This window comes from Lissotriton vulgaris, chromosome 2_2, assembly GCF_964263255.1.
Source record: "Lissotriton vulgaris chromosome 2_2, aLisVul1.2, whole genome shotgun sequence".
NCBI lineage: Eukaryota > Metazoa > Chordata > Amphibia > Caudata > Salamandridae > Lissotriton > Lissotriton vulgaris.
In genome coordinates, this window is record NC_141688.1 from 38115241 (window position 1) to 38129556 (window position 14316).

At 44.3% G+C, this 14316-nt stretch overlaps 1 protein-coding gene across 1 annotated transcript in view; it reads right to left on the bottom strand.

Annotated features, from left to right (window-relative positions):
* Positions 1-14316, bottom strand: part of HCN4 (hyperpolarization activated cyclic nucleotide gated potassium channel 4) — an 867966-nt gene that overhangs the window by 43545 nt on the left and 810105 nt on the right. The window contains exons 4-5 of the mRNA XM_086959260.1: positions 12452-12670; positions 8563-8709 (exon numbers count right to left, since the gene is read on the bottom strand). Coding sequence (XP_086815386.1) covers positions 8563-8709; positions 12452-12670 — 366 coding nt within the window. The remainder of the gene's footprint in view (positions 1-8562; positions 8710-12451; positions 12671-14316) is intronic.

A 14316-nucleotide genomic window follows, 5' to 3' on the forward strand; every position in this document is an offset into this window, starting at 1 on the left:
ATACGTTTTCAGATATGCACAGCTGTACAGTAGTTACTTCACACAGGCCCAGTGCTGGCAAAGCAAAAATGAATACAGATATAAAGTAGATTTCAATGTTAAGAGGACGTATGCAGGGAGAAAGCAATGCTCAGTATTAAAATGTTGTCAGACTGAAATGTGCGGATTTTAGAGGTGGTCGCATATCTGAATTATGAATATAAAAGTAGTAGCCAGAAGGCCCGGACATGCACCATCTCTATCCCCAGCACAAACTGACTGTGCCCCCCATTCTGCTTGCCCAAAATACACCCTCAACAGTGCAAGAAGATACATCATGCCCATACACTATTGGTAATACACAGCACTATGATTTTATTGCACAGCTGCACCTTAGAGAGACACAGAGAAGTGCCCCACCTGAAGAAAAAGTTGAGGAAAGAGAGGGGAGTACAACAGGATATTTCATATTTTATTTTGCAGACAGACAAATGACAGGAAAGCCTGTCATGCCACAGGCCCTTCTGCAAATAGCACTCAGTCAGTTGCACCTTCCTACACAGGCCTCTCGTGATATCATGTCCACAACTTTGCAGACAGAGTGGTTCATCCCCAGCGCACATGAACAGATACAACCCTTTGTATCCTTTTTTAGGGTCCTTTTTAGAGCTCCACATTAACTATGTAGACATGATTGACAGATGCCTAATAATAAGACACATCATGTTAGTGGTGTGCCCCTTTTTCACAGTGGATTTAAGTTGGACCATGTGTCCATTATGACGCAAAGGCCGCAGCTAACTTCCTACTTCATGAGGTCATATGTCACTGAGGATTACTGGATGCCATTGCAGTGACCCACAGTGACAGTGACAGTCATTTTTCAGACATCATTCTTTTGAACAACTGCGACAATGTTAGGCCTGTTCAAAGCCATGATCAGAAAGATAAGTGCCACAATTGGGAAGGAATGGCTATATTGCCTTCTCGTTGCTCTGTCTACACTTAGAAACACTCCCAGCTCTGATCATCACATCACATCTCATCGGCATGTCACTGACAGATCAATGAATATGGTTGTTCTCTCCACCAGACTTAAATTAAGATACTGGGCCCTCTTCTGATATTATAAACGATGAATCATTGTTCATTTATGTGCACTAATGCGTGCTCCAAAGTTCCTTTCCATCCAGATATCGAAGAAAAGAACAAGGGTCCTATCTCTGATGAACTTCCGCCTATCTGCTTTGGGACACACATCTTTGTAAAGGAGCAGTCCGGAAGTGGAGAGACTTTAAATTCAACGAACACTTGCAAATGAACTTTTTGAGGTTCCACTCGTCACCATCCAAGATCTGAACATTGAAGACATCATGTACCCACAGACTTTACAAGAATGTGAAGATCGTGTGATGGCCTACGGACTGAGACGCAGCAACAGAACAACCCTCCATGTCAAGCTTTCAATTAATAAGATATGTACAAGTATAATTATTTTCTTTGTTATGTTTATAGCTTCAGTAACAGCATTCCACTGGTTAGCAGTGCGATCAGAGAGAGAGAGAAGTTACAAGCAATATTACATTTGTAGCGACTACAGAGCTCCCCATGCACAAGACACTTCCTGCTAACAAGCAAACCCGGGAAAAGCACCAGTAGTAGCTCTGTGCCTGTCTTGATACCTTCTGTACCCCATGCTGACCCTACAGGAAGGGACATGACACTCGATATCATCTTGATCCCTACTGTGCCAGGTACCCCAAGACGATCCCGCCAAAATAAAAGAAGTCTTACATATAGAATGAGTTGCGAGATAGTGCCAGTTAGATATACATCGCGTACTCGACTTATGGCAGACTGGGTTAGTAATCTCCAAGACACAGTTGTTTACACATTCGACCAGCACTCTATGCCTGATTTTTCCTCCCAGCGCCCTGGTGTGTCAGTACAGAATGATGGTACCCATAACGCATTGTTAGATAACATGTGGTACAGAGACATGAGGAAGGTGGGGAGGAAAGCCACGAATGATTCCTGCTTTGTGTGCTCATACATTCCACATGCTGTAGGTGCAGACAAATTGCTCATTCCCAAAGAGATTTCACCGCCCACTGCCAAATGTCTCCTACACCTGTTCCTTTGCCGCATACATGGTCAGATACAGCTCCAGTCAGCAAAAATTAATACAGCGTTTGTAAACGCCTCAGAGTGGGATAACAAGTATGTTACATTCACTGTTGTTTCTGATCCAGTAGAATTTGAAAGGAGAATGGAGGTTTACCGTGATATGAAAGTACCTGCCGACATAATGCAGGATTGGGAACATCACTAGAAAAAAAATTAGGGTACTTCACCTTCCCAACACCCCCATCGATATGCCACTCACCTGAACATCACCGATGTAACTATACACGACACATGCCCTTGTCAGTGGAGACCTATTTTACACCTGAAGGCCAACATTCATTTTAACAATAAGTGGAATGGTCCACATGACATAATATGTAAGGCAGCCTCCTTAGGTAGCACAGCTATAAGTCAAGAGCACAAACATAATTTAAATGTGGAGACAGAAAGGGAGTGTGATGAGATTATGGGGTAGGGAAACTAGAAGATACACGTCCAGTGAGGGTACACCATGCAAACAGAAAAGAGCATACAAGCTAAAGTCTCCTCTCCTTTGCTTCCTAGGTAATGGAACAGTACCTGTGGGCAGGAATGCCAACTACAAGAGCACTAGTCTTAATTTGAACCTGAAGTACGGCACGTCCATCCTCATTGGCATCTATTGGATATGCGGAGAAAATTTGTATCTGCAGCTGCCTCCCCAATGGCAAGGACTTTGTTCTATCGTGACGATACATGAATGGCATCTCGTCGTCCCAGCAGCGAACATTTCCCGCATCCACACACACCCAATGGCAGGTGATGTCACCCTGCCCCACCACCGAAGAAGAGAAGTCAATAAGTACTCCTCAGATGACACATTCCATGAGATTCCGGAAGATTTCAACGATGCTGAACTTTTCTTTGGGGGAGTTATCCCCATGTTCCAGACCAAAGACAATGCTCAATGGCTCCAAGTAACGAGATATGAACTGATGCAGCTTGTTAACAACACCCGTGATGGGTTCAACGCCGTGGAAGAAGAACTACGACCTTTGAGACTAATGGTTCTGGAACAACGCTATGTTCTAGACCAGTTAATTGCGATGAATAGTGGTGGATGCGACAGAATGGGAAAATCGCCCTGCTGTGTCTTAATTTTGGCCGATGATGCTGATAACGGAACACTTACAAAGGCCATTGAGGACTTGGACAATTTGGGGAGACAGATGCCTGAGGATGGAAGTGCAAAAGCAGATGTTTTAAGTAATAGGTCCATTTTGGACTGGATGCCTTCATGGCTATCTGCAGTACTAAATTTTATAATGCCTATATTATGTGTGCTTGTGGTTGTGTAATTTTGAACACAGATTATGTTGCATTATGTTAGAAGATTCAGGTCTAAGATAGTTGAGATGAACTACACAGGTACACGCAGGGGACAAGGGGAAGATGTAGAGATAGCAGTGCTGAACATAGAGCGTACTATCCCTGACCCTCACTTAGCGCAGGTCCCCTCTGAAAGTCAGTACTTCCCTATGAGGCCATGTGTAAGAGATTGGACCAGAAGAGGATTTAGGAACAAATTCTTCATAAACTCGCCCTGGCCACACCCATCTCCAGCTAAGTATGCAGTTCGAATAGTGTTTAAAGATGTTTGATAAGGTTCGAATTTCGAACCTGAGGGGGGAATGTTGGAGGGAGAATTTTTAGCTGCACAGCTATCCAAGGACACACCTGTCACCTGGACAACATGACCCCTGTGTAGGCCCTGCTGTTTGGAGGTTACAGGCCTCAGTTACGTTGCCCTGAGCGCTGCCATTTTCTCTTAGCTTAAGCAGAAGCAGAAAGCAGGTCTGACCCAAGCTTCACCCAGCTGCTCTTGTCTGCAAGGACCCGCACCCCTACCAGGCCCCACCTCATTGTATATTTCGCACACACTGTAGAAGTCAAGTTCCTCTATAAATCTTGCAACATACCCCACGTCCCCCACCTAAGCCATGAATAGAATAAGGGAAGTTCCCACCACAGCTACGTCAAGCAAGATATCCGATAAACTAAGGATAACTGTGGCAAAATATTATCGCAGACTGCCTGATTGACAGCCTGATTGACACATGAATAGAACCCTTCAATGCAATAATAACACATTTCTGATTAATGACAAACTTCCAGTCAGAATGGCAGGAACTTAGTCTAGGCTGGCGTACGTGCCACACAATTACGAGAAGGTAGCCACATCTACACTAATGATGGGAAAGTCACCAGGCAGGGGCGTGAGAGGCGATAGAAGGATATGTGGTTCGAGGTGACGTGATATAGCGTGACCATAGGCCCCTCACCCCTGAACAAGTATAAAAGGGTGGTCCGCCCGATTATCGTTGAACTACTACCCGTCGGCACATGGGTGGCGGACAAGAGTTTTTCCCAGGGGTTACTCGAGATAGCCCTTGTTTCATGTACTTAAGTTTCATGTACTTAGATTCTGCTCCATTGTATATTCTGCTGTAATGAAAGGTATATTTCACTATTTGAAATGTTATGTTTTCTCTGACTTTGTTTTATCCCCAGTGCATTTAAAGTCTTTGAACTTATACTTTCAGGACATCTTACATGTAGTGGTGAGTGTGCCCAATAATATGTGCTTAACCTTTTCTATGCTATCTGCCTCAGCTCAAAAGTGTACTTAAAGCAAAAGCCTCTCTCCTCTCATAGCTGCTGTAAACTGTACTTTGTAATCTCAAACTGGTCCATGTGACTTTCAAGAGAATGCTGGGTACAGGACCAAGTACTATATGATTTCTATGCTATCACTGATTATTTCTAGAAACTGTGTCTTCAAATAAATTGTACAACTCTCAAGCTTCAGTGTCCAAAAGCTCATATGTATGTTTTTTCCTGTTTTAGAGCAAGAGGTCCAGGACTGCCCCGGTGCAAATTAAGCTGTCCTATTTCCCTTAGTTCTCTCTCACGGTCTCCCCAGCGCGGCTCCTGAGAGCTGCTGCACTGAGTCCCCCTGGCCCCACCTGCCCCTAATAAATCATCCCCTCCGTCAGTAATCATATAGAAATCCTTTGCATAGGTATTTGTTGTGTTCCCTGAGGTCTAAGATGGGTCTCTGTTCCCCTGTTTTATTTCGTACAAGAAAAAACCGAGAGTAGTATCCTATGCCCTTCTGAGAACAAGGGACCTTTTCTATTGTGCCCTTGCCCAGCATTATTAGGGTTTCTTTCCTCAATAAGTGAAGACGAGGTGGGTGTGCCCCCTTTGGAGGATTGTCTGGTGGTCTCTGCACAAACTCCAGGGTATGTCTATTGTTTACTAAATCGTATTCCCATTTGTCAGACGTTATCTCTTCTCATTGAGGAAGGTAGTTGGAAATATTCACACCCACATGAAGGAAAAGAATAGTTGAAGATGGTACCTGGTCCAGGTCACTGTTTACAACCTGCATCTCGACCCTGGAGGGGTACCTTCTGGTGTGGGCCGCATTTGTTATAGGCTGCTGAGGGTGGTTGATGGTCAGTGGCGGCGGGCACACGTAAGAGCGACAAGGCGGGCAGGGTGGAGGTCGGGGAAGTCGACGATGCGATAAGTTAAATACAATTTTTATAAAATAAAACTACTTACCTTGCGCTCGCCACATTGCCGACACAGTGATGCAGTGAGTGCAAAATAAGTTTTTTTTTTATTTGTTGTATTTCATTTAACTTATCCCATCGTATTTCAACTTCCCGACCCCCCACCCCGCCCCACCGCTCTTACCTGTGCCGGCGTGACTGTTGACGGTATGCCTGATGTTGGTAGGAGGGTCTATATTATGAGTGATAGGGTTGGTATTACTGAGATCATTGATAACCCCCTTTATAGGTTGAGAAACCTCTACCTATATCCCCTCGAAAGGGCAGCTTCTTAAACTGAAGGGTGCCTAGAGACTTAGCCTTGTCAGTGTCCATCTTTATTGCCAGCAATGCATCATCTGTATGTTTTCTGAGCAAAGTTCCTCCTTCGTAGGCTATTTTCCAGATCTTTGATTGGATTTCCAGCCTAAAGGATGTAGCTTTAAGCCATGCCTAGTATCTCAAGACCACTGCTCTGGCTAACTAGTGGGGTGCAATCTGTAATCTCCAAGGGGGTGTGCTCACTCTCCTGGAGGATCTTTCTTGCTTCCGCCTTTTTGTATTCTGGCACCAAGTCGACTAGACTGCTGACATCTGGCTACATTTGTTGGTCATAGCAAGCCAGGATCACTAGCGAGTTGGCTGCTCGAACAGTGATGGCAAACATGAGGGAGAATCTCTTCCCTAGTTGTCCTGCCTTCTTTGGTAGCACGGAGATCGGAGCAGAAGGATTTTTGGAGCGTCTTTGCACTGCTTGTGATATCATAGTGTCAGGTTTGGGATGACCTGTGAGGAAAGCGGGGGAATGCTTTGTAGCCTTGTACTTTTTATCTCAGCGAGGTGGCACTGCCGCTACTGCAGCCAGGTTCTTCATTATCTTTATCCCCGCCTTCCAGGTATTGTCAATGATGAGGATGGCCGGACAGACTTCTGAGCTTGCTCATTGAAATCATAAAGAAAACAGTTGGACTCCATAACAGAAGTTGGGAGATGAAATTGTGTTGCAGCCAGTCCGTCAGGTTATAAAAAAATAAACAATATCTTCTGAGAGAGAGTCTGAAGGGTGTGGTAGTGAAGGTGATGGAGTAGGGACAAGGTAGTCATCCCACTCATCTCATGGATGTTGGGCTTCAGGGATTTCGCCTTCCTCCCTTTCATCCTCTCTTGGTAGCACCGCTATGTTCAAGGCAGGTGTCATTCTGGGCGCTATAGACGGAGGAATATATCTTGGCGTAGCAGGAGGAGCCGGTTGAGATGGTGCTACTGGCTGCCCCTGTGCACGGTCAGGAAATCTTCTTCTATAATCTTGCTGCACGGCTTGCAAATCCTAGACTAGTGATAAAAGCATTTGCTCTTCGACATAGTAAGGCTGAGGATGAGGATGGTATTGGTAATGTTCATAAAGCCGCTAGGTAGGGGCATAATATTGATGATAATAATAATGCTCTTCCTTATCTTCATCATCTTCCTCCTGGTATTTTACCTAGAGCTCTGATGGGCTGTGCGCTGCCCAAAAAGGTCTGTCATCGTCCGACGCTTCCAAGTCCAACAAGTGACTTGGTGGCAAAGGTGAGAACTTGCTGGGGGAATGTCAAATCAGGTCTTAAAGCAGTTTTTTTTATTTTGGTGATTTTTATCATCATCGACGATGTGAGCTGTGAACTTAGGCGTCGACAGTGGCAACGCCGTTGTTGATGCCGTCGATGACGGTGCTGTCGTTGAAGGTGTTGCGGTCAGTGGTGCCACTATTGGCCGCATATTCCTATTTATATTTCATCGATTGACGGTTATGACTTTCATATACCTCATGTTGTGAAGACGGTGACAAGGAACAGGGATGTGGAGGTAATGTCTGGATTACTTACCAGTAATCTTCATTATTCCTAGTCTTACTCTTCCTCGCCCAAGTCATACATCCTGCCCATCGCTCCCTTAACTTGCCCTGCCATTTAAGAAGCTGTATATGTTCAGGAGGATTCTGGCAGTGCTGATCCCTTATAACTTAGCGTTGACTGGAGGGGTTTGCTTTTCAGCATTTCTTTTGTTTGGCTGCGGGATCATTCTGAATGAGAGGTGAGCCCATCGCATGTTCTTATGACCAAGACAAGAAAGAGTACAACTAAGAGTATATTACCGGTAAGTAATCTAGACATTCTTTACACCTTGAAGTGGCTCATTCAACCTCCCCGAATACAGGTGTTGGGGAAAAGAGAGTATTTTTTCCAGTTTTGTATACGTATTGTTTTAAGGTTAAATCCTGTAATCATTGATTCCGATTGCCACTCAAATGATAAGGTCGCTCCAGTTTTAGAAATAGTAGAATTTTATTGGTGCATAATTTTACATTGACAGCTGTCAATGTTCAATTCTGCACCAATAAAATTCTACTTTTTCTAAAACTGGAGCGATCTTATCATTTGAGTGGCAATCGGAATCAATGATTACAGGATTTAACCTTAAAACAATACGTATACAAAACTGGAAAACATACTCTCTTTTCCCCAAAAACCTTTCAATTTTAAAACTCTAAAAGGTCCAGAGTTTTGAGTATGTTTCCTCCTTCTCTAAAAAAACTTTTGTGAAAACAGATATAGTTCTGGAATCCTTGGACCTTCTATCCTTAGCTGTTATGAACCCGAATAGAGGTGTGTATGCCTTTTTTACCTCTCTGACTGGCATCGTCAGTTTCCTTGTGCTTGTGTAAGGACAAATGTGCATGCATCCCTTACCTCTTAGAGCGGCTGACCCAATCTGATAGTGCTTTTGTAAGGACGGGTGTCCATTGATTCCTTACCTCAGAGTAGCTAGCTTAACCTCCACGAGCTGGTGTATGGATAAGTGAGCATGGATTCCTTACCTCTCGAAGTGGCTCACTCAGCTCCCCCAGAATGCTCTCTTCATCAAACATTTTGCCCTGGTATCGGTGCTCATAATAGTCATGGATACGCTGGCGCATGTCCGCAGGGAGCTTATGGAATGACATGTATTGCTCCACTTGTTTGTACTGTTTGAAAGAAGGGAGAGAGAGAGATTTACTGATGGTTAGAGTGGCCTCTACAAACTGAAGATTAAAGTGACAAGCCTATTCGATGGAGATGCTGTATGTGTGCCGCTTTTAAGTGGGATGAAGAAGGTGGGGGTCTATAAAGTGATGTGGCCAAAGAAACATAACTAGAAATCCTTTCAAAGAAGCGTGATATATGTAATTAAGGGCACGGCCTAAAATATATCACCTAACATCCTGTGCTTCACACAAGTTGCTATTTGACCAGTACGTGGAAGCCTCTTCCTGTGTTTTCTGTTACTACATCCAAACATATCACACAAAACAAACCTGTGTCTAAAACATGTCAGACCTAACTGTTTTGCCAAGGCTTGTTAGCAGTGTTAGCTAAATGAGTAACAACAATCATTTTATTGTAAATAATTAGAAATAAAAATTCGAAAAATTCGAAATTCAGACTGCTCCAGCATCAACTTCATTGCTCACAGTCGCGCCGTCATGAACGCCCACCCACAATCTAAACTCACTCAGACACCTAGATACGAGAACACATAACCCTCCTTAAAAGTCATCGACTGTTTACCAACAGCACAATGAATTGCCATCAATGCACTGTGCTTTTACAAAAAACAACGGTCCTTAGGATCAACAACATGAACAATAGAATGGAATATAGACTGCAATCAGTACTATATCAAACAATTTCAGTACCCAGCCGGACCTGAAAAGCTTTATTCAAATATAAGCATGGATAAACAAGACCACCAGAGGGGTCAAATTCATTATCTGATAGGGTACAAGCCTGTACCTATCCAGAGAACACTCAACCGAGGTTCAAGAGTGAGAAAATAGGGAAAGAAAAAGAAAACGGCAAGGAATATCAGGCAAGAAGGGCGTGGGAGCCAACTGTCCCTTGCATTATTACAACAATTTTAAGCAAGTTCGGACAAACAATTACTGTAAAAGTTAACTTGCCCATGGTCCCTAGGTACCTCTTGGGTTCCCTTGTTACTACTAAAAAATCAATGCACTGTGCACCAGGAAATCCCATGGAACAGGTCCCGTCTGCCTACAGCTGAGACTGTAAATCCAAAACAGAAACCTAAGACCGCAAGTACCTCTGCTCCTGATCATTACCCCTTTTAAAACCATGCTTTAGATGGAGCTCCTTCTCTGTTCAGATGTTCAAGCTCCCGAAAAAGCTGCCAAGGAGAACAGGGATCAGCGACAACCATCTGAAATTCAGGAAGACAGGAAGTCCTTCCCAAAATCAATTTTCAACAACCTCATGGACTACAAGTCAGTTGGTTTGTAGGTAAAGCTATCCCTCACACACCTTTCGTACACTGCTCAATGCAAAGGACACGGACACAAGCCACTGCACATGTCTGGGGCACACCTCTGGACCTCAAATACAATATCAAAACATTCCACTCATAGTTGAAATCTCAAACACCTTCTTTCAACCTTAGACAACAAATGCAGCAGCGACTTACTGAACCATCTGCAATGTGCTTCATGGAGCCACCAAAAGGCATACATGCAGCACAGAAATGCTACAGTGCAATACATTGCAGCAGACAGACCTAGAAGCACCGCCTGGACAGAAACTAAAAAGGAGAGGGTCTTGTTAGGCCTGCACCCCCTCTCCCTGCCTGCCTGCTGCCTCTGGAGGCTCAGCAGGGAGGATTCTTGTTAGCATTTCTTACCACTCAAGTGCAAATATGAATTCGAGAAATGATAATGAAGTTCGAAATCCCCAGCTGAGCTCTAATGAATTGCTAATGACAAGGGAATCTCAGTGCTCTGAATGAGAAGGGGGGAAGCTAATTCCTAGCCAGACAGGAAAAGACAGACAGACAGGAACGAAAACCTTCTGCATAGATTCGACACACACTAGAGGGCGGCTACACAAACCCAGGCTAGAACGTGTACACACATAGTACACAGACATACACACGTACAGCATCAATTGTGCACTAACACGAAGACAGTTCAAACACAATTAAAACACACATAAACCAAGAGATAGGACACATACTCGCAAACAATGAGAATGGGCACATGTGATGTGACACACACGCCATGCACATAGATACAAACACGTACACGTTGAATTGTACACATATAGCCCACCCCCACATATAAGCAGTAGCAGACAAGGAACTGCTTTGCAAGACTAGCACAAAAACATGGGCCATACGAAGGCCACGATGGCGTAATACAGCTGTTGTGCAAAGTGCACGCTCTTAAAACATACCCGTATGCATGGAGTTCACATAGTTCACATCACAGACACGCACATATTAACAAATCTTTTTCACAACAGCACATCATGCTCAGGCATTTAGTTCGAAATGTATGTTCACACGCAGTAAAACAGACACACATACACACTATTTTTTAAGGACGATGATTCGAGTCAGCACAGACGCACAGGGTGCACATCCACTGGATCCTGACAAATACGTTATCTGTCTGGGTTCAGTCAGATCGCAACATCATTATGAGAGCGGGCACACACGGGGTTGCCTCAGCATTACTGAGCAAATATCCTATGTAATTCATAACAATTCCCAGTAGGGTTGCTGATATGTCAATCCTATCACATCACACGCAGGCCAGTACCTGGCGAGATAGGTAGGCAGGGATGATTGGTGGTTCAGGGACAGGTCTATTCTGCATTGGCCCCGTCCCAAGCAGTCAATCAGACCACATACACTCTCCCTCATTAATTGAGGGCAGCAAATGGGATTTTTTGAACAGCCTGCTCATTCAGTGAGTTGAATTAACAACCTACAACCAATCAGAAAGTATCTCTTTTGCTAGAATCTTTTGATTGGCAGATGGAAACCCATTCAGGCCACTATGGGCAGTAATGCCTCGCCAAAACATTTTGTAGCACTAGCCCCTGAAGCTACAACCCCCCCCCCCCCATTTTCGGAAAAGACATGCACCTTTTATTCGCGTCCCCTGCGAAACAGAGGGGCAGATTTATGAGTTCTGGCGCATCTCTGCAAATCAGCAGGGATGTGCCAGAACTGATGCGTCACGCAATTCCCTCCTTGCGGCACCACAGATGCACCGCATTTACAATGCGGCGCACCATGGTGCAAGGAAGGGCAGATGCGTGACGCATCTTGTGGTGTACGGGTGGCGCATTGCTGGAGTAGCGTCGCAAGTGCGACGCAACTCCTGCAATGTACAGAGGCCACCCATACATAACGTGGTGCGTCACTCCTTACGCCTGCTTCAAGCAGGCGTAAGGATTTGACGCAGCAGCCTCGTAAAACTGACTCAGTGAAATCTCGTAGATTTCACTGCATCAGTTTTATGGGGCTTTCCTACGAGGGAACGCCCACCCTGCGACAGAACGCCCACATGAAACCTGACGCAGGTTTCATGTGGAGCAGGGCTTTACAGCGTGACGCATCTGCCTAGATGCATCACGTTGTAAATAGGTCGCAGGGATGCGCCATGTTTCCGCGCTGTTGCGTCACGCAACGGCGTCGTAAACGTGGCGCTAGTCCGTCATAAATCTGCCCCAGAGTTTCTCACTTGGACTGCCTGCGATCATCTCTGCATGAAAAGAACCACGTACAGAAACACACACATTTAACTTCCCCATAATCCTCCGCACACCTGACACTGACAGCACAGTCTGTCCATTCAGCGGCGTGGCCAGGGCACACGTCACTTGGAATGTGTGGCACGCACTGACGCGTGTCACGCGCATCCTCACCTTCTCTTGGTACTGCCGGCGGGAGGAGTCCAGGGACTGGATGAGGGCGGTGGCGTGGCCGATGAACATGGCATAGCACGTGGCGCCGACGATCATGCTGAGCATGGTAAGCCAGACGTCCGTCATGCCGACGGGGGCCTGCTGCCCGTAGCCGATGCACAGCATGTGGCTCATGGCCTTGAAGAGGGCATACGAGTACTGCTTGCCCCACGAGTCGTTCTGCAAGGGACAGACAGACAACAGCAGCATTACCGCCCCACCGCCTTCCGCAACCACAGGCAGAGTCTATCGCGCACAGCTCGAAGGAGGCATGGGCACCAAGTCATCACAATGACAAAGGGCATCGAAAGTGGCATCATTTACACATGGTTCACCCCTGTCCACTCTAGGTGTTGTCAGTTCAATTCCATGATGTTATTGTTGTGACCTGGCGTCGGGGGCGGTAGAGTAATGCTGTAACAAGAGAGCTTCACAGAACTCAGATTGACAAACTAATTATATCAATTTATCTGGCCCAACCTTATTGTAATCTGTACAAAATATTTTCTTACTTTATCTTGTTGTGACATAAAAGAACAAACAAGTAAAAGAAAAATCAGAATAACAACATCAACACGGGAAATCTTTTATATCAAAAAGATTGTTTTATATATGTAAATATTTGTAGTTTTAAAGGGTACAAATCATTTCTTAGACTTAATCACAGATTCAAATGCCAAAGGAATAAACAAATTGTCCTAATTAACATTTGAATACAAAAGTCCAATCAAATTAATCTAATGGCAAATGACTCCTGTTTCCTTTACAGTGAGGGTCACTTGCATAATTAAAAACCAATGTAGAAATGGACTTAGCAGTCGACGTTTCGGTCTTTTGTTCAGGACTTTCAAGACCTTCTTCAGGACAACATATATTTAGACGTAACGGTGACCGCTTCTGAGAGTTGATTTTAACAGAAGTTCCATAGAGTTATTTACAACGGAAAGTTGGCCATCACAGTCTTCTGTATTGATATTTCATCTGGCCTAAATGTCGAGGAACTTTCGTTTGCAGCTTCTAGTTCTTTATATGGTGCGAGATCACTTCTCACTTGCCATTCAATCTCCGCGGAGTATTCACAGGAAGTATTCTTCTCGACGCTCCACAGTCTTTCGAGTTCGAAACGCACTGATGTCAAAACAGCAATCAGCGTCAGTGCGTTTCAAACTCGAAAGACTGTGGAGCGTCGAGAAGAATACTTTCCGTGAATACTCCGCGGAGATTGAATGACAAGTGAGAAGTGATCTCGCACCATATAAAGAACTAGAAGCTGCAAACGAAAGTTCCTCGAAATTTAGGCCAGATGAAATATCAATACAGAACACTGTGATGGGCAACTTTCCGTTGTAAATAACTCTATGGAACTTCTGTTAAAATCAACTCTCAAAAGGGGTCACCATTACGTCTAAATATATGTTGTCCTGAAGAAGGTATTGAAAGTCACGAACAAAAGACCGAAACGTCGACTGCTAAGTCCATTTCTACATTGGTTTTTAATTATGCAAGTGACCCTCACTGTAAAGGAAACAGGAGTCATTTGCCATTAGATTTATTTGATTGGACTTTTGTATTCAGATGTTAATTAGGACAATTTGTTTATTCCTTTTGCATTTGAATCTGTGATTAAGTCTAAGAAATGATTTGTACCCTTTGAAACTACAAATATTTACATATATAAAACAATCTTATGATTGATGTAAAAGAATTCCAGTGTTGCTGTTGTTATTCTGATTTTTCTTTTAGTTGTTTGTTCTTTTATGTCACAACAAGACAAAGTAAGAAAATATTTTGTACAGATTCCAATAAGGTTGGGCCAGATAAATTGA